Source organism: Littorina saxatilis, linkage group LG17 (genome assembly GCF_037325665.1).
Source record: "Littorina saxatilis isolate snail1 linkage group LG17, US_GU_Lsax_2.0, whole genome shotgun sequence".
NCBI lineage: Eukaryota > Metazoa > Mollusca > Gastropoda > Littorinimorpha > Littorinidae > Littorina > Littorina saxatilis.
The window spans coordinates 27,036,898-27,061,200 of record NC_090261.1 but is presented as its reverse complement, the minus strand read 5'-3'; the positions used below and the strand labels follow the sequence as shown (position 1 = coordinate 27,061,200).

Below are 24,303 nucleotides of genomic sequence, written 5' to 3'. Positions count from 1 at the left end.
ACACACACTGTTGTACGCAGTTGCGCGGCGTGTTCCCTGTGTGCGTGTGGCAGCTAGCGGACACGACCGTCAATAATCTTTTGACTCCAAGAAGAAAAAGAGTGGAGGAATCAGCATGGACGAGCTGACTCCGCTGCTGCAGAGGTTCAGCGTGGAAGTGGTGGAGGCTTCTCGTCGAGTGTCGAGAGATGCGATCGGCTACTGCATGAACTCGGTCATTCAACCCATCGTGGCGGCTCTGGGTCGAGCAGACGCCAGGTTCAAGTGCTATGTGCCCTTACCAACCGACCAGTACTTCGAGGCCATGAAAGTGTCGGCCAGTGACGAGTTCGAACTGATCGTGGTCCTGGACAGCCTTGTTAGCATGAAGTCCTTCAGGGATCTGTCGGAAGGCAACCCGAACTTGTCTGGGTACGGAGAGGTGATGTTCGCCCATAGTTTTAGCAACGACATGTGGGCGGTCGACTTGTGTGTACCTGTGCGCCACGGACCTCATTCTTTTCTCTCAGCCACCAAAATCCGTCAGTATTTTTCCAAACTTGTCAGCATGATAGCTGCGGATATATTCCACAACGGTACCGTGCAAGTTTCCTACAAAGGTGAGCTTTTGCCACGGCCTTCTTCTGTACTGTTAGCCAATAGCCACTCCCCTTCAGCCTATTGAAGTAGTGGTAATCGGTATGCGGTCAGGTTCTTGTTATTGTCGTTTTAGTGGCCCTAGTCTGTTAATTTATAATGGTGTTGTTGTGTTATTTGGATGTTTTTGTTCATAAGCCTGAGCTTGTTGGTTTGCTGTGACATTGGTGTACTTTTAGTAGGCTTATAGCTTGTTTGTATGCTGTTACATCTTTATTGTAGTTTAAGTCTCCTTAGCTTGTTGGTATGTATGTATTTTGTTTCTTGTTGGCATGCCATTGTGCAGTTTTGTTTTTTGATTTTGACAGTTGGACATGTGAGCTAATACACAGCACTGGAATGTCCAAAGTTCATGAAATACAGCAAACTGAAACATACACTACGCACTGATAGCCATGCTTATGTCTTGAAGTAAATTGTTATTTGTTTGTCACAGTTTGTATCGATCGGATGCAAAACAGAAACCTGTACTTGAAAAGAACATTATCTGGTGCTACAGAAAGAACTATCAAAAATGAAGAAATTTCCTGTCTTACAGTGTAATGCCTCTTAAGGACTAGCCTGTAGAAACAGAACTATCGGAATAAATTTTTTCATAATAATTGTGAAAATATGAGTCATGAGCCGGTCTGACTCAGATTGTCAGAATCAGAACCTAGTTTTAAAATCAGTAATCTGATCTCAACCAGCTGAGACCAAAATCATGATCTGAACTGGATAAAATGAGAATTTTTTTTCATATATCACACAGGTTCTATTATATCTGCTGTTTCAGATCAGTATTCCAGTTTTTGTCAAAATGTTTTCTGGCTATACAAGCAGAATTATAATATTATGTACCAAAGAACCCAACCTCTGCAAATCATCTTGATGACATCAGAATTTTGATTTTAATGCACCTCCAGAATCAAAATTATAATTTGATCCAAAACTTGTATACAAATTATATATATGAATACAACTGATCAGCTTTTTATTGAGGGAGTTACTGGACACTTATTAGCACAAATAGAAAATTAATAAAAGAATAACAAATCCCAACAATTAAGCAGATGTGGAACAGAGTTTTGCCTCATTTATCAAACTATCCTGTGATGTTCTTACCTATTTGTGGAAGAAAAGGGTACCTTAGACGGCCCTGCTATAGACTGTTCATTCTGTCACCAATTTAAACTTCTAAAAGTCCCCCCCGCACGTCGTCTGGCTGGGGAAGATTGAGCTGTGAAAACGATAGTATTCCCACGTTAGAGCCTGCCACACATTCAAGCTTCGACACACCCCCCTCTCGCACACACAAAACAACAACAAGGAATCCCTATATGTTCAGTGGCAGTCACTGACGTATCAGTCTCGTGGAAATTTCGTTGCCCTCAAAATAAACTTCCATTACCTTGACGGCTATTTTTTTTCTCGCTGTTTGGACTTATTTCGCAACACAGACAAACGTCGCCGGACATTGTTTTGACATTGTGTAGAAATAGACAAATGGAAATAGACAGTTATTAACAAAGCTTGAAGCTTGGCTAATCTCGTATGAGAGCCTTGACTGAATGATGTTTACCGGCATTACGCAAAGAAAACATCGGATGTATGAATTTCGATACAGATAGAGACAAGAATGAAAAACAAAGACATTTGAATAGCACAAGAAACGCTGCAGTCGTCGTGTTTTTTCGCTCCGGAATTTAATACCTGAAAAATGAGAGTTTGATTTTGCAACAACAACTCTTGTGTTTATGTGGGTTTTTATTCACTCAGTTTCACGTGCCGCCAAGAGGAGAGAGACATGACAGACAGACGGTCAGAAATAGAAACAGACAGACAAAGAGCAGCAACAAATGAACAAAGTTACTTGTCTCAGACGAATTCTCCAGACAGACAGACAGACAGACAACGAGCAACAGCAAACGAAAAAGGTTCTGTACGAAGTCATCACCAATAGCCAGCGTTCTGTAACTGCGTAGAATCGATTCGTACGTTGCGTGCAGGGTTGTATATTGCTCCTGTAATGTGTAATATTGAATGTCCGGTACGCCGTTATGGTAATTGCTAATGTATCGCTTTACGGCGTTGTTGTGTGTCCTGTTCTGTCGCCAGATTAATGATACGCGTGAAAAAAGGAGACCGTGCCTGGAGAGCTCGCGGGAAGGACCCTGAATATCGTGTCTGTGTTTGCTTGTGCGTGTTTGTTTGTGCGTGCGTCTGTTTGTTTGTGTGTGCAGAATCGATTCGCACGTGCCGGCGAATACTGTTCCCCTTGTGAGCAATAATTGACGATGTCCAGAAGACTGTTATTATTTTATTGCTTTGTGTTTTCTGTTATGTCGTTAATATCGTATGGATGAAAAAAGCTGACAATGCTTGTTTAACACGAGAGCTCTCTTGGAGGATGTTATGTTGTTGTTGTTGTTGTTGTTGTTGTTGTTGTTGTTGTTCAATTCACTAACCAAATGTGGCCGGGTGTTTCTTTTGCAAACACAGAATATTCTTTCCGGTTGATATCTAAGTTCACAAATAGCGTCTCCCCGGCCCCGCGGGTTAGGGGGAAGAATTTACCCGATGCTCCCCAGCATGTCGTAAGAGGCGATTAACGGATTCTGTTTCTCCTTTTACCCTTGTTAAGTGTTTCTTGTATTAGAATATAGTCAATTTTTGTAAAGATTTTAGTCAAGCAGTATGTAAGAAATGTTAAGTCCTTTGTACTGGAAACTTGCATTCTTCCAGTAAAGTCATATATTGTACTACGTTGCAAGCCCCTGGAGCAAATTTTTGATTAGTGCTTTTGTGAACAAGAAACAATTGACAAGTGGCTCTATCCCATCTCCCCCCTTTCCCCGTCGCGATATAACCTTCGTGGTTGAAAACGACGTTAAACACCAAATAAAGAAAGAAAGAACAAATAGCGTCCATCTTATCAGCACAAATAGCTGTTTAGCGAAAGTTCTTTTTCGTGTGTGACAGATTCTTCGCGGGCATGTAAAAGTTGAGGGTGATTTTCCCTCCGCAGAAAAACAACACATCAAGTTAAACTTCTTGTTCTCGTCTATTTCAGTTGAAAAGCAAGTTGAACAACTGTCGAGATGATCAACAAGAAAACAGATTCAATGGAATGAAAAAAATATGTGCTGAAAATCGCATTTGTGACACGGACATAAGGCCAAAAAAAAATAGGTCTGTTTACGGTAACCCGACCGACCCTATTTTTTTCGCGCGACCCTAGACTTTTTTTTGGCATTTAGGGGAAAAAAAGAAAAAAAAATCTTTTGGTTTTTTTTGCAAAATAACGTAAAAATATGGTTTTTTGGAAAAAAAAACAAAAACAATTCCCGACCTACCGACCCTATTTTTTTTGGCCTATGTTACCGTAAACAGACCTCTTTTTTTTTTGGCCTAAAAAAAGTTCATGTTGCTACATGCACGTAATGCGTATGAGGAGAAGTTATGTTTACTGCGTACAAAAGCAGTATTACCGTAAGCTACCCAGTCAGTCATAATTCGACGTCATCGGAAGCGTGTTCGTCATTGGAGATTAGTTAAACATGACCAGAAAGGCATCTAAATGTAGACTTATCTCGGATTATCCGTATGTGTTAAGCAGTTCGCAACAAAAGTTGTCATTTTTATCCGAATGAAATGTCGATTTTGTTTTATTGATTTAAAAAACAACAACATTCTATTAAAAAAAAGGGGGGGGGGGGGGGGGGGTGGGGTGCCGTCGGTATTCTGACTTTTGTGGTGATTAGGAGAACCACTGAGATGATGAGATAAAATCAAAAATGCTGACTTCAAGTTTTAATTTCATTTGTACGTAAACTGTATTCATGATGACAACTGTCTTATATAGATCTTCTGGGAAAAAGCTTTGTAGAACTTGCTCGTTTTGTCCGTGTCCGTACCATGCAGGGGTGTCGCTAGGATTTGTTATTTTGTTGGTACGTTTGGCCGGAACCCTTTCAGCGATTTGAAAGAAGTGTTGACGTTTTGCCGAATACCGAATGCCGACGCCAATTAAGCTTGGAACACATTTTCCAACGAAAGCCTGTTTTCCTCCTCCCTTTAATACTCCAAGCCGGTTCTCCTCTCTGTTTCGCCCAAAGTTATGCACCATATAGCTAAGATTTGTTTCCAGTTTGAAACCAAAAAAATGGGGGGGGGGGGGGGGGGCGTGGTGGGAGATTAGGAGCAATACTTGGACCCTCAAGAGGGGTGCCTCTATTTTGCTATGCCATTTTGATAGTCCACACACAAAACTTTCCTCCTTTTTCATATTGTTCTATTTCAAGCCCTGGACCTCTTTGGGTGTGCACCCACCTTCCGGAGGTGGTTAGCGATTGCTTAACGTCAACGGTAAGTCCGCGGGCGACCGAGTCGGGATCTGATCGGTCTTTCTAAGCAACCGATTTTGCATACATATGAGCTCGTTAGCGTGAACTGCGTGTTTGTCCGCTGGTTTCTACGAGTTGTACGTGAGTGCTTGTTAGTGTTGCTGGCTGTTATTATGCAGATGTGACTGACACAAGGGCAGGTTACATGCGCGCCGCGTCATTGACTCGAACTGAATGTTTGTCAGTTGGTTTCGACGCTTGAGTGCTGGCAAGAAGAGGTTGTTGTAGTTTCATATCGTCGCTGTAATTCACAAACCTAGTATCTGAACTTTTGCTGTTTTGAGAAAAACGAAAAAAACGTGTTTTTGTATTTCACCGCTTCAAATATAACTTCGATTCATGATTTGATATTTTCTTTAAAACAGTGCAATAGCAGTTGAAATAATATGTATTTTAATGTTAGTTGTTGATGACATTCAATACAACTGAGAAAATATTGAGAGATGAGCTTTTTATCCAAAGGAGTCATCCAGAATAAGTATAAATATACGAGTATAAAGATATACGAATTTTTTTGGGCCTTTATCACCTAACCTTTAGTGGCCATTGAGAGAGAGAGAGAGAGAGAGAGAGAGAGAGAGAGAGAGAGAGAGAGAGAGAGAGAGAGAGAGAGAGAGAGAGAGAGAGAGAGAGAGAGAGAGAGAGAGAGAGAGAGAGAGAGAGAGAGAGAGAGAGAGAGAGAGAGAGAGAGAGAGAGAGAGAGAGAGAGAGAGAGAGAGAGAGAGAGAGAGAGAGAGAGAGAGAGAGATTCGGTTCATCTTCCTGTGTCGTCGCAGCAGACGACATGGCGGCAAAGTTGGGATTGGGGACAAGGACTCACGGGGCTTTAACGCCCCTCGGCGTTTCGCTTGTTTTGTTCGTTCGCACTTCTTCTTCCTCTTCCATTTTTTTCTGTCTGCATGTGTCTGTTGCTTTTCTTTTCAGTTTCTTGTTTTATTCTTTCTTTTCTCCCCAATCTTCTCAGTCCTTTCTCTACCCCCTCCCCTTCCCTCTCTTCGCCTTTCATCTCTCTTTCATCTTCGTAAGGACTGACCGGCGTAAGAAAAGGCGTCGCCTTAAACCTCTATCCTTGAAAAAATAATAAAGTTCCATCATCAGCCTCTCTCTCTCTCTCTCTCTCTCTCTCTCTCTCTCTCTCTCTCTCTCTCTCTCTCTCTCTCTCTCTCTCTCTCTCTATTTATTGTTAAATAAAGTTCAATTCAATTCAATTCAATTCTCTCTCTCTCTCGCCGACTTTACCTTCCGTTTTTTTTTTTTTTTTTTTTTTTTTTTTTTTTTGTACGAGTCTGTGTTTCATCTTCAACATTTTTCTTCTCTTGCCCCCTTTCTTTTTATTTTTTTCCGATATATCTCCTCCTTACGATGTTTGTTTTGAAGATAACCGGCTGTGCCAGACCCGCTGGCAGGAACACTCCCCTGGCTATCGATTTTGCAGAAGGCGGGGGCCTCAAGGTCACTGGCACGTGCAGCTCGTGTTGGAAGTAAACAAGCCCATTTGTGGCTGCACACTTACGTTACGCTGTTATGATAAGTGATGCCTTTCTGTTAGACTGGAATGCGGGCCTGTTTTAGTGTCGGCCTTTCTGGGTTTAAGTATGCGTGGGGGGGGGGGGGGTGGTTTGTGTTCATGAGAGAGAGAGCTGCGTGTGTGTGTGTGTTCATTTGTGGTTGGCTTATGGAAAGCTTTTTTGATGATTGTACCTGTGGCTATGTCAGTCTGTAAAAGGGAAGAGAGAGCCCGGGGGGGGGGGGGGGGGGAGAGGGGGGAAGAGAGAAACACAGAGAGAGTTTTTTGTAATCATCAGCAGAACATGGGTGCGGTTATACGAGCCTGTCGCGTGCGGTTGGGCGCGTACAGCAAATTAGGTGAATGAAATGAAAAGGGATTTGTGTGTGGTTGGGGGGGGGGGGGGTGTAAGACAGGATTGAAAACAGAACTATAAAAGGAATAGCCACAGGGCAATACAAGTCAGTTCTCAATCGACATTTTCTCAATTTGTTTCTGGAAAGACACATGATAGATTCTATTTTCATGCTAACATCAGGACAATTAATGAAACAAGTGCTGACTGTAAACGGGGTCAGGAGATGAAGTAGAATTCCAAAATGGATTTGTGGTAACATAAACTATGCCCTATATGTTTCGCTACAGACATGAACTGACCCAATTTTTGGCTGTAGGCGTGTGTATCCACTTCCAAAGTACACACCAGCTCAATCCACCCACAAGCACCAGAGATCTAAGTTCCGACAAAGAGACAGACACACAAACAAACAGACAGAGTGAGACCTATTCCCCCATGAATATACGGGGGTGTAATGATAACAAGAATGGATGGCTGCGACGGTGTTACGAACACGACTTACGTGTTTTTTTGAGACAGGGAGATATATATAATCTTTATATCGCTGATTTATTGTAAGCCATCTAGCCATTAACGTTGATCCTATTTATGATCGTGCAAACGGCGGGATGAAAGATATCCCGGTAGCTGACTCTGAAACACATCGCACTGAAAAGAAAAAAAATGTGTGCTGTCCATGATAGTGATATGGCTTATAGCCGGGCATGCCGCGCAGGTTAATAGCACATTTCACATATACTGTACTAGAGGAATACCCGCTTCGCCGGGTAGCCGGCTTCGCCGGGATGAAATACTTAGAGCCGTACGCCGGCTTTGCCGGGTCCGAACAATGGACCCGCCAAGCTTAGGTCCCTCCCAGATTCGTGGAATGGGAACAGCACGAAAATGATTCAGTGGCCATAATGCCATTCCTGACCATATCGAGTCCCATCCTTGTCGACGAATGTAACCGTGTTAATCACCTTTGGAGGCGAACTCCACTCAAACAGGATTGAGCAATTTAGAGCTTATCTGTAAGCCCTTTTGAACTGTTATGGCTTTTCAAAGGAAGGCCAGTACATACAAATACACAAAAGCCGCCAGACCACATCACAAACAGAACTGAACAATCCCCAGGTGTTGCTCACATAGAGAGACACACACACACACACACACACACACACACACACACACACACACACACACACACACACACACACACACACACACACACACACACACAAACACAGAGAAGCCGTATCTATAGAGAGATAGATGACAGTGTATTTTTCGCGTGGCTATAAATTGATTCGACCTTTGCACTTTTACAGTGAGGATAATTTACGGGTCCAATTTACGTTCTGGACACTGCGGTGACCTTCTAAAAATAGTAACAGAACGCCGGGAATATCCGAAGATGCCCCCCTCATACTATAGTGCACCATACGAAGGAAGGGAGGTAAACGCTGAAAACATGGAGAAGATGAGAAGATAAGGAAGAGTTACTGGGAATGGTGAAATGAACACAAAAACCAAAATCGGTTCAGCGCTGCGCGCTGAGAGCACGTGTTGAAATATCTCATCGATGATATTGTGTCCGGGGTGTAGCTGAATACGGTGTCCAAATTTGAAAAAGATCCACCGAGAACTTTGGCTTTGGTGTGTCGGTATGGGGGCCCGGGTAGCTGAGGTGGAACCAAAATCGGTTCAGCGCGCACAAAATCGGTTCAGCGCTGCGCGCTGAGAGCACGTGTTGAAATATCTCATTGATGAGGTTGTGTCCGGGGTCTCTGTGAATAAGCCCACCAAATTTGAAGCAGATCCATCGAGAACTTTGGCCGTGCATCGCGAAGACACAGACAGACACACAGACACAAGTCGTATATATATATATATAGATATAACTAGAATGAATACCCGCTTCGCCGGGTAGCCGGCTTCGCCGGAAAGAAGTACATAGAGCCGTACGCCGGCTTCGCCGGGTCCGAACAATGGACCCGCCAAGCTTAGGTCCCTCCCAGATTCGTGGAATGGGAACAGCACGAAAATGATTCAGTGGCCATAATGCCATTCCTGACCATATCGAGTCCCATCCTTGTCGACGAATGTAACCGTGTTAATCACCTTTGGAGGCGAACTCCACTCAAACAGGACTGAGCAAGTTAGAGCTTATCTCTAAGCCCTTTTGAACTGTTATGGCTTCTCAAAGGAAGGCCAGTATATAAAATTACGTTAAAACTAATATTAAAAGTCCTACGGTTTTGAGCCATTAAGGACTTGAGTGTTTGTCCGCTTTCACATAAAATTACACAAAAGCCGCCAGACCACATCACAAACAGAACTGAACAATGCACAGGTGTTGCTCACATAGAGACACACACACACACACACACAAACACAGAGAAGCCGTATCTATAGAGAGATAGATGACAGTGTATTTTTCGCGTGGCTATAAATTGATTCGACCTTTGCACTTTTACAGTGAGGATAATTTACGGGTCCAATTTACGTTCTGGACACTGCGGTGACCTTCTAAAAATAGTAACAGAACGCCGGGAATATCCGAAGATGCCCCCTTCATACTATAGTGCACCATACGAAGGAAGGGAGGTAAACGCTGAAAACATGGAGAAGATGAGAAGATAAGGAAGAGTTACTTATAATGGTGAAATGAACACAAAAACCAAAATCGGTTCAGCGCTGCGCGCTGAGAGCACGTGTTGAAATATCTCATCGATGATATTGTGTCCGGGGTGTAGCTGAATACGGTGTCCAAATTTGAAAAAGATCCACCGAGAACTTTGGCTTTGGTGTGTCGGTATGGGGGCCCGGGTAGCTGAGGTGGAACCAAAATAGCTGAGGTGGAACCAAAATCGGTTCAGCGCTGCGCGCTGAGAGCACGTGTTGAAATATCGACCAGGTTGTGTCCTGTACCGGGTCTACCTGAATGTGCCCACCAAATTTGAAGCAGATCCATCGAGAACTTTGGCCGTGCATCGCGAACTCACACACAGACACACAGACACACACACAGACACACAGACAGACACACAGACACAAGTCGTATATATATATAAGACTACACGCAAAACTGAGAGACCAAAGCTCGAAAGCACCGAATCACAAGCCGATGATAACTACAAGTTAGTATCCCCCTTCATTGGCTCTGTCCTACTTCTAGTTTAATCCACTTCTAACCGAATTAATTCTTTCGGTCGTTGTTCTGCTGCTAGGAGATGCTCTATGTTCCGAACTCCTGACTCGTGTCAAGAGCGTGAAGAATACTCAAACATTGAGTCTCTGAGAGACTGTTACATGTATCACTGACCATGCACCCAGCAGCAGCACTTTTCTGTTTTGCTTGGTGTTGCCTTGCACAGGACACGGCAAAACTTATAGTTGCCTGTCGCAGATCACAACTATAGGCAGAGTGTCTCATGCGCACTCCGATCTGCCGCAGTTTGACGCAATATCTTGTGTCTTCTCAATGTGTCGTGAAATTTGCCTGCCGTTCCGCAAAAATAAAACAATGAAAAATAGATTAAAATAAAGTTAAATTAAAACAAATGAATAAAATCCAAATAAAGTCAATTAAAAAAAAAAGTCGACAGATATACTCTAGGCCTACCACCCATGCTCTGGTGATTTTGCAGTCTAGGAATTCCGGAGAAGAAATAAACGTTAACGGTTAGCATCATCAGGGCCACAGGCATATTGTACTGGGGGGGAGGGCATACTCTCAACCAGACCTAGCTCCTGCCCCAACCCCGAGCAAGCCAGTCAGTATCAGAGTCTTGTTGTGCACATGAGCTGTATCGATTCGTGCATCTTGTTGTTCAGTGTCTGCCTGCACGTTGAGCGGATTGTGGTCATGCTGACTTTTCTGCTCCTTATCTGCTTATACTGTTTTATATAGCTGTCACTATATTCCATCGTCAGTGTTTTCTGATTCAGTTTCCCAAAATCCTCGACCTCCCCCATCGTTTCTCGCTACGGGAGGAGGGGGGGGGGGAACACTTGAGAGAGAGAGAGAGAGAGAGAGAGAGAGAGAGAGAGAGAGAGAGAGAGAGAGAGAGAGAGAGAGAGAGAGAGAGAGAGAGAGAGAGAGAGAGATTGTGGTGCTTAAATGTTTGTGTGTGTGTGTGTGTGTTTTAGTGTTCGCGCTTGAATTCGTTTGTGTGTGTCTTCTTCTTCTTCTTCGTCGTTCACTAGAGTTGGTTTGTCTCCATCATTTTGTGATTTGCGTGATGCAGTGCTTTTTGGCACCCAGGGGGTCCCGCATCTCCGGCTTCGGCCATGGACGTTGATGAGGGGTCCCTCCCCTAGACCAATTGCCTTCCTGGGCTGTTGAGCTTGGTCTGCCCGTGGTTCTATTTCGGAGTTTTCCTTCTCCTAGACTGGTTACCTACCATGGTTGTCGAGTCCAGTCTACCCGTTTGGAGGTTGCTGAGATGACCGCTTGTGTCCTTGGGCCTCTGTGCCGTCACACCGGTACTGTCCAGCACACCTCCGTCTTCACCAGAGCCCCGTTAGCCAGCAACCAACCTGTCCGCCAAGGGAGAACCCTACCGGTATACTTCTCACAATGAAAAAACACCCCCACTTTTTAGGGGCAGTGAGATTTCAGCGATTTTCTTCCGACGGCATAGCTTGGTTCTGTTTCACCACCATACCACGATGAGGAGGGGATGGTCTTTATGGTGGGTTTGTGTGTGTGTGTGTGAATTTTGTGTTTTGTGTATGTGTGTGTGTGTGTGGGTGTGTGTGTGTGTGTGTGTGTGTGTGTGTGTGTGTGGGTGTGTGTGTGTGTGTGTGTGTGTGTGTGTGTGTTTGTGCGTGAGGGGATAGAGAGAGGCTGACATAGACAGACACCGACTGACAGACAGACAACAAAGCGAAAAGAAATACAATTACTAGTAGTAGACACTTGACAACAGGAGCAAGTACTGCAAGAAGATAATTATACTGAGGGGAAAATATAAACTATTCAGTCAGTCACACCCACCTGAACAAACAGAACAATAAAACACTCAAGTGAGCTAGTAGAACGGTAAAGTAAAGGAAAACCACTGCTGTACTTGTCTGTCGCTGTCAGTCCCATCTCTTCCCGTGACATCATCGTTGTTTATTTTGTGAATGAAGTCCGCGTTCTTGCTAAGTAGCATAATTATAGGGTCACTTGTAGAGTGTGGGTGTCCTTGTGTTCATGTTTCACGTTGTAATAGCCAATACGTTGATTCAGTACCCAACATCACAACAATCTTCGAAATCAAACGCAAATGAGCACGCACTGTGCTGAAGACGGGTGGACACACACACGTACACACTCACAAACACACACACTCCCTCTCTCTCTCTCTCTCTCTCTCTCTCTCTCTCTCTCTCTCTCTCTCTCTCTCTCTCAGTCTCTCTCTCCTGCCCTCCATCCCTCTCTCTCTCTCTCTCTCTCTCTCTCTCTCTCTCTCAGTCTCTCTCTCCTGCCCTCCATCCCTCTCTCTCTCTCTCTCTCTCTCTCTCAGTCTCTCTCTCTCTCAGTCTCTCTCTCCTGCCCTCCATCCCTCTCTCTCTCTCTCTCTCTCTCTCAGTCTCTCTCTCTCTCAGTCTCTCTCTCCTGCCCTCCATCCCTCTCTCTCTCTCTCTCTCAGTCTCTCTCTCTCCTGCCCTCCATCCCTCTCTCTCTCTCTCTCAGTCTCTCTCTCTCAGTCTCTCTCTCCTGCCCTCCATCCCTCTCTCTCTCTCTCTCAGTCTCTCTCTCTCTCAGTCTCTCTCTCCTGCCCTCCATCCCTCTCTCTCTCTCTCTCTCTCTCTCTCTCTCTCTCTCTGTCTTTCTCTCTCTCAGTCTCTCTCTCTCAGTCTCTCTCTCCTGCCCTCCATCCCTCTCTCTCTATGTCTATCTCTCTCTCTCTCAAGTTCTCCTACCCTCCATCCCTCTCGCTCTCTCTGTCTCCCTATATCTCTCAGTCTCTCTCTCTCTCTCTCTTTCTTTCTCTCTTTCTTTCTCTCTTTTTCTCCCGCCCTCCATCTCTCTCTCTAAGTCTACATCAGTCTCTTTTCCGTCGCGATATAACCTTCAAGTCGTGGTTGAAAACGACGTTAAACACCAAATAAAGAAAGAAAGATCTCTCTTTTGCATGCTCTTTCGACCCCACCCACCCCTCCCCCAAAACCACACACACACAGACGCATTTGAGGCAGGTTAGCCGACGTACACCTAGTGGCCCCTCCGACACGGCATTCTATCTCAACCAACCAGGGAGTGAATGTCTCCTCAGAGTTCACTGACCGCTCGGTCGATCAATGCGCCGGTGCAACACGAGAAAATTACTCCCACGAGATGTTTACTCCGGAGGAAAAATTTCGTACGAAAATGTTACTCCCTTTACAAAAAAACGTACTCCCCCATCACACGAGAAAATGACTCCCCACGACAGGTGAGTTCCGAGTAAACATTTCGTACAAAAATGTTACTCCCCTGACGAATAAATAACAAATAAATTACTTCAAGCTAACACGACCAATTTAACTTCCCATGCCAGGTGTACGAAACTTTTACTCCATTGTCCCCTGTTAGTCTTGGTGGTGGAAGGGGTGGAGGGAGGGTAGCGCGACATTCGTTTGCGCGAGATCACAATATTGGTGTGACAGTCATTGTCCAGTCTAGTGTTTGTAGTTCATGCTGCCGATCGCTTTATGTTTTGTGTAATGCCATTATCTGTTAAATGTTAAATGTTGAGATGCACGTGTCCAGTCACCGGTAGATCCTAAGCACGCTTAGCCGTCTGTGTCCATGTTCTGACTAGTCTTTGATCCTAGAAAGAGACGGGAGCCGGGGAGCCTGCAGGGGCCGGTAATATGAACAGCGTATTTTGGACGGTCGAGCAACCACAGTCGACTGACTGTCAAGTCAGTTGACTGCAGTCTGCTGACCGGCCGTGTTTTGACGGGTAATATGTGCAGCGCGGTAGCACTGACTAGACAGTCAGCCGCTCAGTGGTATTTTTAGAACATTACAACTTCCGATGTAAACATCGGTCCTGTTTTGGCGGTACCGGTATCTAAATTTCGGCGCCGACCCTAAACTTTTTTTTTCCAAACTCAATTTTTTTTAATTTTTTGGGGGTGGTAAAGGACAGGGTGAGAAAATTTGATCATTAAAAATCTGAAAAATGTAAAAAAAATATTGTTTTTATAAAACGATCCAAATTTACGTTCATCTTATTCTCCATCATTTGCTGATTCCAAAAACATATAAATATGTTATATTTGAATTAAAAACAAGCTCTGAAAATTAAATATATAAAAATTATTATCAAAATTAAATTATCGGAATCAATTTAAAAACACTTTCATCTTATTCCTTGTCGGTTCCTGATTCTAAAAACATATAGATATGATATGTTTGGATTAAAAACACGCTCAGAAAGTTAAAACAAGTAGAGACACTGCGGTCGATCGACCGAAAAAGGTGCCTGTAAGCCCAACCGCAGTCGGGCGACTGTTTTCAGTTGGACCGGCAGTTGTTCGCGCTCATATTACTGACTTTTGCGGTTCAACGTCGACCCACCGTCAGTTTCACGGTCAGCCGACCGATGACTAGCTACATATTACCGGACCCAGGTGTTGTTACGTCATATGGCGGCCTGTCTGCCTCTGTATTCCTCGGCTAGCTGCATGTAGCAGTGGTTTTCAAGTAGGTGTTAATTCCTTTGTCGGATCGGGTGGAGCGAATACCAGCTCAGCTGGCAGATGGGTCAGATGTGTTTATGAGTATCATATGCCATGCAGCTGGAACATCTTGAACAGGGGAGGGCACAAGTTGCTGTTCAGGGGCCGGTAATATGAACAGCGTATTTTGGACGGTCGAGCAACCACAGTCGACTGACTGTCAAGTCAGTTGACTGCAGTCTGCTGACCGGCCGTGTTTTGACGGGTAATATGTGCAGCGCGGTAGCACTGACAGTCGGCTGACTAGACAGTCAGCCGCTCAGTGGTATTTTTAGAACATTACAACTTCCGATGTAAACATCGGTCCTGTTTTGGCGGTACCGGTATCTAAATTTCGGCGCCGACCCTAAACTTTTTTTTTCCAAACTCAAATTTTTTTTTTTGGGGGGGGTGGTAAAGGACAGGGTGAGAAAATTTGATCATTAAAAATCTGAAAAATGTAAAAAAAATATTGTTTTTAGAAAACGATCCAAATTTACGTTCATCTTATTCTCCATCATTTGCTGATTCCAAAAACATATAAATATGTTATATTTGAATTAAAAACAAGCTCTGAAAATTAAATATAAAAAAATTATTATCAAAATTAAATTATCGGAATCAATTTAAAAACACTTTCATCTTATTCCTTGTCGGTTCCTGATTCTAAAAACATATAGATATGATATGTTTGGATTAAAAACACGCTCAGAAAGTTAAAACAAGTAGAGACACTGCGGTCGATCGACCGAAAAAGGTGCCTGTAAGCCCAACCGCAGTCGGGCGACTGTTTTCAGTTGGACCGGCAGTTGTTCGCGCTCATATTACTGACTTTTGCGGTTCAACGTCGACCCACCGTCAGTTTCACGGTCAGCCGACCGATGACTAGCTACATACTAGGGAGATTCAAGGACAGCACGTTTCGTTTTGCAGCTCGTTTCGTTTGGTGAATGAGTCACCCCGCGAAACGGAACGTGAAACGAGACGGCATAGGCCCCAGACAAGATTTAGATGTATTCACGTTTCGTTTCGGAATGAAGGAAGGGCGATAAATCTTCAAGTGAAATTATCACGTCTGTCCTCGATCAGAATGGAAAAAAAACCCCTAGGAGGTGGTCCAGAATCGGGCATACTTTGATTATTTTCAGTCCAAATAAATCACACAGACTTTGTTTATACAAAATCACATACGAAGCCAGAATAAAAATTCGATGCGATGACCTACTTCTGCTTCGCCATTTGCTTTCTTCACCATGAAGTTGGATAAATGTACCAGGATCAGCACCCTTCAAAATATTTCAGTTCACAACAGTTGTCTACCTCCAATGAACACATTCTCAGCGCTGAAAGACTGTGAAAGGGTTGATGAATCTAGCAATGCATAAAATGGCCAACAAATAAAACTGTTAGTGTGCAAAAATACTCACAAAAGTTGACGAAATATTGTTCGTTTTTTGGGGGTGGAAAACGTGACTGCGTTTTGACGTTCCACGTTCCGTTTCAGTTGACCTTCACCTTTCCAGCGAGAGACCCCCGAAATGATGACGTTTACCACAACTTCAAAACGAAACGTCCCGACGTTTCGTTTATTAAATCTCCCTACCGGACCAGCCACTGTTGTGAGTGAGGATGTAAAAGAGACTTCATTACTCGCCGCTGATTTTGCTGTCGCAAAAATGGCTTGTGTTTCGTCAAAAAGAGGGCGATTGGTCCCTACCCGTCTCTAACATTGCAACTGCAAAGCGCATAAACTTTGTTCACTTCCAACCGTCTCCATTGAAACTATGCCTAATTTCACACACGCACGAACACACGCACGAACACAGACAGACAGAAACAAACACACACACACACACACACACACACACACACGCGCGCGCGCGCACGCACTCACACACACACACACACACACACTCACACACTCACACACACACACACACACACACACACACACATGTAGGCATTATAGAGAAATGTTGATTAAAAGTGACTAATGAAGCTCCAGTGGTGTTGCGGATACGCCTAGTCCTAACTACGGACGTTGAATGAGCCGGATGGTTGGGCAAAACCTGTGAATTATAATGACGTGCAGGAAACATCCACCAACTTTGATGATCTTGAAAATGCTGACTTGCAGTTTGAGCCTTTCGTAAATGAAAAATGTGGTTTCTCGTATAACTTGGGCACTGCTTATATATTCCCTATCTCTCAGTCTCTCTCTCTCTCTCTCTCTTTCTCTCCCGCCCTCCATCTCTCTCTCTATGTCTCTAAGTCTACATCAGTCTCTCTTTTGCATGCTCTTTCGACCCCACCCACCCCACCCCCAAAACCACACACACAAAGACGCATTTGAGGCAGGTTAGCAGACGTACACGTATAAGTGGCCCCTCCGATACGGCATTCTATCTCAACCAACCAGGGAGTGAATGTCTCCTCAGAGTTCACTGACCGCTCGGTCGATCAATGCGCCGGTGTAACACGAGAAAATTACTACCACGAGATTTTTACTCCGGAGGAAAAATAGACCGCCCATGCCGGGAATCGAACCCGGATCACTTTGGCCATAGACGGACGTGCTACGACAACTTTACTAGAGTTGTGTGTGTCCGTCCGTGTCAGTGTGTGTGTCCGTGTGTGTGTGTCCGTGTCAGTGTGTGTGTGTGTGTGTTTGTGCGTGTGTGTGTGTGTGTGTGCGCGTGAGTGAGTGTGTGTGTGTGTGTGTGTGTGTGTGTGTGTGTGTGTGTGTGTGTGTGTGTGTGTGTGTGTGTGTGTGATGTGCTTCTCCGCAGGTCAGTGTGTGATCATCACAGGTATATCATTGTTTTACTGACTCAAGCCTCTATTTTACTTGCTATTATATGTATATATATGTTACACCACGAGTGTTTTTTTTATATGGCGTGTATCGCAGTCAAGAAAACAAATTTGTATCTCTCGTCTCACATATTCTAGCGGCCGCCAACAGTTAAACGTTGAAAGACATACAATTGCGTCTGATGTCAAATTAATGATGTGTCATATCTGACTGAAAAGACTAATATGTTTGTCTAATATGACGCAGAGAGAAATTTAAAAAAATTATCTCGTGTCACGGAGTGTTTATAGTTGTCGCAGTGACCTTAACACATAACCAATTTTCTAATATAAGACTTGTGAAGAAGGAGTCATTGAAATAGGTTGTACAATAAATAGGCTACAATGCGTCATCGCTGTAACAATTGAGCCACCCTTTTTGTGGTACATTAACACGAATGTGAAAGTCAAAAGTACAAATTATAGCTTTTCTGAAAGAGAACGAACAGTCTGGTACGTGGTCGGTACTCGACTCAAGAGGTCTGATTACTTTCAGATCTGACGTCATGCAATAGTATGCGATCATACATACAGGGGCAAAAGAAAAAGTTAAGTTTTTCAACTTATTCCAGATCGGAAGTTATTCTTTATCATTAATATGTTCACGTGATGTGTGGTCAAAATAATCAACGCAAATGCACGCCGATAGAGCGAAAATCGCCTCATTTTATATCCAACAACATGCTGTATTACGTCATAATAGGAATTTGTATCTATTTCAGAATCATATTCAAACACCGAGGTGAACATGAGGTCTTTTATTCACTTTCAGATCTGATGTCATGCTGCATTAGGTCATGTTGTGACGTCGTATCTGTTTCAGGTACTTCGGCGTAGGACAATCAACACGTCATGTCGGTTTCATCATGTGACTGACGTCATGCCGGTTTCATCATGTGACGTTATGTTGACTTCATCATGTGACGTCATGTCGTCTTGATCATGTGACGATGTGTCTATTTCAGAACCTTACACACAAGTGAAGATTGAACGGCAAGGAGAACAGTACGTCTTTCAGCTGGTCCCCGCTCTGTACTTCCACGAGGCCTGGCCGTCCTGCACCGCTTCTTTCGGTCTTCCAGAGAAAATGACGACATGGTTCACCCCGGAGGTCATCACTTTCTGTCGTCAGCTGGGCTACTTCGCTCTACCTCTAGCCTGCCCTTTCACGTGAGCATTTTTTTTTAACGCGTGTGTGTGTGTGTGTGTGTGTGTGTGTGTGTGTGTGTGTGTGTGTGTGTGTATGTGTGTGCGCGTGCGAGTGTGTGTCTGTGTAAGTGTGTGTACTGTTTCTCACTGTGTGTGTGTGGTTTGTGTATGTGTGGTTTGTGTGTGTGTGTGGTTACGCAGATTTATCAAAAACACGTTTATGACTGAAACTCACTGGAAAGATTGCAAAGGGAGACAACCGTCCATTTTCAAACTTATGTAAATCTCAAGTCTTAGTACGATTGCTTCCCTTTCTGTGTGGCCGTCTGCTACATCAGCCTCTATGATTCGTACATATATAGTGAACTTGTAATCGTAGTATTTATAGAAGCACAAAATGTCAGTTTTGAATACATTAAAGTGACCTTTCTGTCTTTACCAAAGTCAATTTCTTTTCATGTGTTTATTTTTAACTTTAAACCGCACCGTACTGTCGTAGCTTTCTTTGCAGTTTGTTTGTTTGTTTGTTCGCTCATGGGCTGAAACTCCCACGGCTTTTACGTGTATGACCGTTTTTACCCCGCCATTTAGGCAGCCATACGCCGCTTTCGGAGGAAGCATGCCGGGTATTTTCGTGTTTCTATAACCCACCGAACTCTGACATGGATTACAGGATCTTTTTCGTGCGCACTTGGTCTTGTGCTTGCGTGTACACACGGGGGTGTTCGGACACCGAGGAGACTGAGTCTGCACACAAAGTTGACTCTGAGAAATAAATCTCTCGCCGAACGTGGGGACGAACTCACGCTGACAGCGGCCAACTGGATACAAATCCAGCGCGCTGCCGACTGAGCTACATCCCCGCCCATCTTTGCAGTGAGAATGCACATTAACAAAAAATTTTTTATCTCACGCTCCTGATCCAACCCCTCTTCTCCAACCCCTCCTTAAGCCTGAAAACAGTCAACAGTAACACAAACCTCATCAATGTTTTTCTCTCTCCGGTTCCAGTCAAGAAGAAAGTGTGTGGCGGTTGTCGTTTGTGAGGGCAGAGAAGTACTTACTGCGACACGAGGGGGGCCTGGACACACCCCAGGGAGTGCGGAAACAAGTGGAGCGTATCCTCAAGATGCTGCGCACCTCCGACACAGACGCCTTCAGACCACTGTCCTCCTACCACCTGAGGACGGTGGTACTGCACACGTGTCAACAGTCACCGGACGATTCTCTCTGGACTCCTGACAAACTGGGGGAGCGGCTAGTGGAGGTGGGTCTGCTTTAATTGTTACATTTAGTCAAGTTATGACTAAATGTTTTAACATAGAGGGGGGAATCGAGACGAGGGTCGTGGTGTGTGTGTGTGTCTGTGTCTGTGTCTGTGCGTGTGTGTGTAGACAGTAGAGCGATTCAGAGTAAACTACTGGACCGATCTTTATGACATTTTACATGAGAGTTCCTGGGAATGATATCCCCAGACGTTTTTTTTCATTTTTTCGATAAATGTCTTTTATGACGTCATATCCAGGTTTTTGTAAAAGTTGAGGCGGCACTGTCACACCTTCATTTTTCAATCAAATTGATAGAAATTTTGGCCAAGCAATCTTCGACGAAGGCCGGACTTCGGTATTGCATTTGAGCATGTAGGCTTACAAATTAATTAATGACTTTGGTCATTAAAAATCTGAAAATTGTAATTAAAATTAATTTTTTATAAAACGATCCAAAATTACTTTTATTTTATTCTTCATCATGTTCTGATTCCAAAAACATATAAATATGTTACATTCGGATTAAAAACAATCTCTGAAAATTAAAAATATAAAAATCATGATCAAAATTAAATTTCCGAAATCGTTTTAAAAACAATTTCATCTTATTCCTTGTCGGTTCCTGATTCCAAAAACATATAGATATGATATGTTTGGATTAAAAACACGCTCAGAAAGTTAAAACAAAGAGAGGTACAGTAAAGCGTGCTATGCAGCACAGCGCAACCGCTACCGCGCTAAACATGTACAGGCTCGTCACTTTCACTGCCTTTTGCACTAGCGGCGGACTACGGTCATTGTGAAAAAATGCAGTGCGTTCAGTTTCATTCTGTGAGTTCCACAGCTTGACTAAATGTAGTAATTTCGCCTAACGCGACTTGTAAGATGTTTTTGGGGGCCGGGTGGTTCTGTAGGTTGTGTTCTGAACTTGTGATCTGTGGGTCACGAGTTCAAATCCTGACAGGGACGGACAGGTTCAACTTTATGTGCAGACTCAGAGATGGTATCCATGTCGTACCCTCGTGTCACTTTTATGAAGTAATTATAGTTAAATAGTCTTTTATGTTTTTTATTTGTTCGACCTTCTTAGGATTATGGAGTTTTATGCACTGCCTTTTATAGTTAACTAAATTTTTGTATTTGAAATAGTCCATTGTTGTCGGTGTAGGCCTTAAGCTTATTTTAATCGTTTGTCCAGTATTTAATTTAATTCTCTATTTTTGTATGAACTCAAATGTTTAGTGTTCTTAGTATGTCTTGTTAGGCTAAGTTCTATTTAATCAGAGTATGTTTGCGTGTGCTTATACCTAGTGATATTGTAAAGCGCATAGTGCTTTTAGTTATGCGCTATAGAAATCTCCTTAATAAATAAATAAATAAAGACCTTGGTGATTCTGGCTTAGATATTTATTCAGCTTTGGTTTGTTTCTGTTCTGATGTGACTGCAACCAGGGATTTTCCAGGGCCAGGAGCAAAGATTTTGTTTACAATGATATGTGTGTATGTGTATGTGTGTGTGTGTGTGTGTGTGTCAGTTTTAAATGTGGTGATTGTCTCAGATGTTAAACAGATGCTTTCACTTGTTTTTCGGGCTCTGTCTTGCAGGCCTTACGTCACCTGATTGTCTGCCTGGAGAAGGGGTCTATGCCTCACATCTTTGTCCCGTCCTGCAACCTGCTCGCTCAGTACACACAGCAAGAGCTACTGGCTACCTCACAGAGTCTGCGCGAGATTCATGATGAACTCTGCAACAACCCCACCCAAAGCATCCGACTGCAGTGCTGAGACTGTGTCAGACTTTTTTTCAGGAAAAAAAGACTTGGCTATTAGTAACAGTTGCAAATGTAAAATTCTGGTTACATGGACAATTTTCTATCAATTGTGAGACGAGTTTTGTTGAAGAGCTGTGGCTGAAAAGTTAATGCAGGGACGTAGGTACGGCGATCGCCGTACCAAATTTTAGACTTTTTTTATTTAAAGAAATCCGATGATGATCACATCCTCACAAATCAGTCAGGGGTAATAACTAGAACAAAAGCAGATGCGAGAAGAAACAGTGAGTTCACAAACACATCCACATTACGTCGATCAATGGACCTGGGAAGCAAATCGGCTTTTTTTTCCCCTCGCCGTACCAAATGTTGTGGGTCTGCTACGTCCCTGTAATGTAGAGACAGAATCCTATAAATGCTGTTCACGGAGACGATTTTCAACCGATTTGCAGTCAATTTTTCTTGAACCAGAAGTATGTAAGATGTTGGTAAGGTAAAGTTGTCAAACAGTTGTTTTCCATGTGTACAGTCCGCCAAATTTTCATCGGACTGTTAGCTGACTCAAAACCGTACTCTTCAGGTTTCCAGCAATTTTGGAACGACTTCCACTAACTTGATCAGTCGCTGTTAGCTTATACACATAGCTGGGTGCTAATGAACTCTTTCATTAGCTTGCTTATCAATGCCTCCTGGCACCAGTCGTAAGGAGTCGGTTAAAAATCACCGGGTTAGTTGAACAATTCACATGGCGACAACTTTTGGGCGATCTTACACCAATAAAAAATTGGTCAAGTCTTGAAAAAGTTGGTCGGGAATCGCTCAGTAAACATAACTTTAGACATCCAAAATAAACCCAAAAACCTGCACAATTGGGACGGTTGACCTGATATGGGCCAACTCCGCAGAAACGGGACGTTTGCCTGTTGACGTGGCATATGTGGTTACTGTAAGTTGACCAGATTATACAGTACACAGCATCCAAGAGGTAGGACCTTCAAGAAACTCTTGTGTTGTGTGTGTGGGAAAAGTTGTGCTGGAAAAAATGCTGTGTGAAAGTGCCATTTGCCTTTGGGTATTTGGATTTAAGAAAAACCAATGTGTGAGTGAATTTAATATTTTCTTTATTGGCAAGAGAAAACAGCGTGCGTAAGGATGATAAACTTAGGAGGTACAGTGTAGAAACAATAAAGTCTACATGACAGAGCAATGCTCAAACATCAAAGCATGGACAGGGCATTGACAGAAATACATGTATATTTGTTGGCCAGTAATGGTATGAAATCATTGTCTGAATGAAACTTTTGTCAAAGTTCTTGGTGAAACAAGTCTAGGAGATTGGCCAGTAATGGTATGAAATCATTGTCTGAATGAAACTTTTGTCAAAGTTCTTGGTGAAACAAGTCTAGGAGACGGCATTTTTTCCAAAGAATGAATTGAAAAAACACGTTTTAACGCTCAGCCACCAACCCCAAACTCTTATTTAACAACACCCCCACTCCTCACACCCCCCCCCCTCCCCCCAGCCTGCTCCCCCCTCTTGACGAGTTGTGTATACAAGGGGCATTCTAATATTCTCATAGAAGATGTGACCATACTTTAAAAAGAACAAAAAACAATCCTGGTGTAGTGTTTCGTAGCGTTAGTTTATATGGTCCACGTAAATGTCCTTGCATTGTACATAGGGGCTGGCAAAATGATGATTTTTATTGCAAGGATTACTGTACATGAAGAAATGAACGCTTGAAGACACAGATATCGTCTGGCTGACGAGCCAGTGATGGACGTTTTACATTATTTTAAAAAGATACAAACTACTTTTGCATATTTGCTTAAGCAGACTCCCTCCCATGTAAACAGTTTGCCTCACCACCTGAGATCTGACTGAGCGTTTACATGGGATAAGACCATCCCCCAACTTAGTCACATGCATTGTATTGTCTTGTTCAATAAATGAGTCATTTGCTGCTTCCGTTTGCTGAATAAAAGGAGTCATTGGCCGCTTGAGTTGGTAGAATAAAATGAGTCATTGCCCGTTTGTGTTGGTAGAATAAAAAGAGTCATTGGCCGCTTGTGTTGGTAGAATAAAAAGAGTCATTGGCCGCTTGTGTTGGTAGAATAAAATGAGTCATTGGCCGCTTGAGTTGGTAGAATAAAAAGGATTCTAGGACACTTTCCCCCTGGATTTTTTCCCCCCTGACTTTATCCCCCCGAATTCTTCCACCCAGATTTTTTCCCCCCGTGACATTTTCCCCCTGAGACTTTTTCCCCCCGTGACTTTCCCCCCCTGGGGCACTTTCCCCCGTGACTCTTTCCCCCTTTGACTCTTTCCGTTATTTTATTATTTCTATTTTAATTTTTTTGTTAATGCTTAATGCTTAATTTTTTGATAAAATGGATAAATAAAATGTGCATTCTTACACATGTGTGGTTCCTACTTTTAATTCAGCAGCTTTGGTTTAAAACACGTACATTCACATACATACACATCTAAAAGAGTCTAAAATAGTTTAAAAGAAAACACTGTATGCCGCGAAATGCGCTGGTTAGAGTCTTGGTATTGGCAATCTCTGCTACGTTCACATCTAGAAGCGTCTAAAAGAAAACATTGTGTGCAATTCCGAGTAGGTATGTGTCAAGGTTCCTGTTGTCATATGACCGAACAAGCCGCAAAATGCGCTCGTTAGAGTCTTTG

At 43.4% G+C, this 24,303-nt stretch overlaps 1 protein-coding gene across 1 annotated transcript; it reads left to right on the top strand.

Annotated features, from left to right (window-relative positions):
- The first annotated feature begins 5 nt into the window (after window positions 1-5).
- LOC138953528 (cyclic GMP-AMP synthase-like receptor 1) lies at window positions 6-23,645 on the top strand. Its single transcript, XM_070325363.1, has 4 exons — window positions 6-599; window positions 18,388-18,592; window positions 19,583-19,838; window positions 21,445-23,645. Exons 1-4 carry the CDS (start codon window positions 116-118, stop codon window positions 21,622-21,624), a joined length of 1,125 nt encoding a protein of 374 aa, XP_070181464.1. The 5' UTR covers window positions 6-115; the 3' UTR covers window positions 21,625-23,645.
- Window positions 23,646-24,303: the final 658 nt, after the last annotated feature.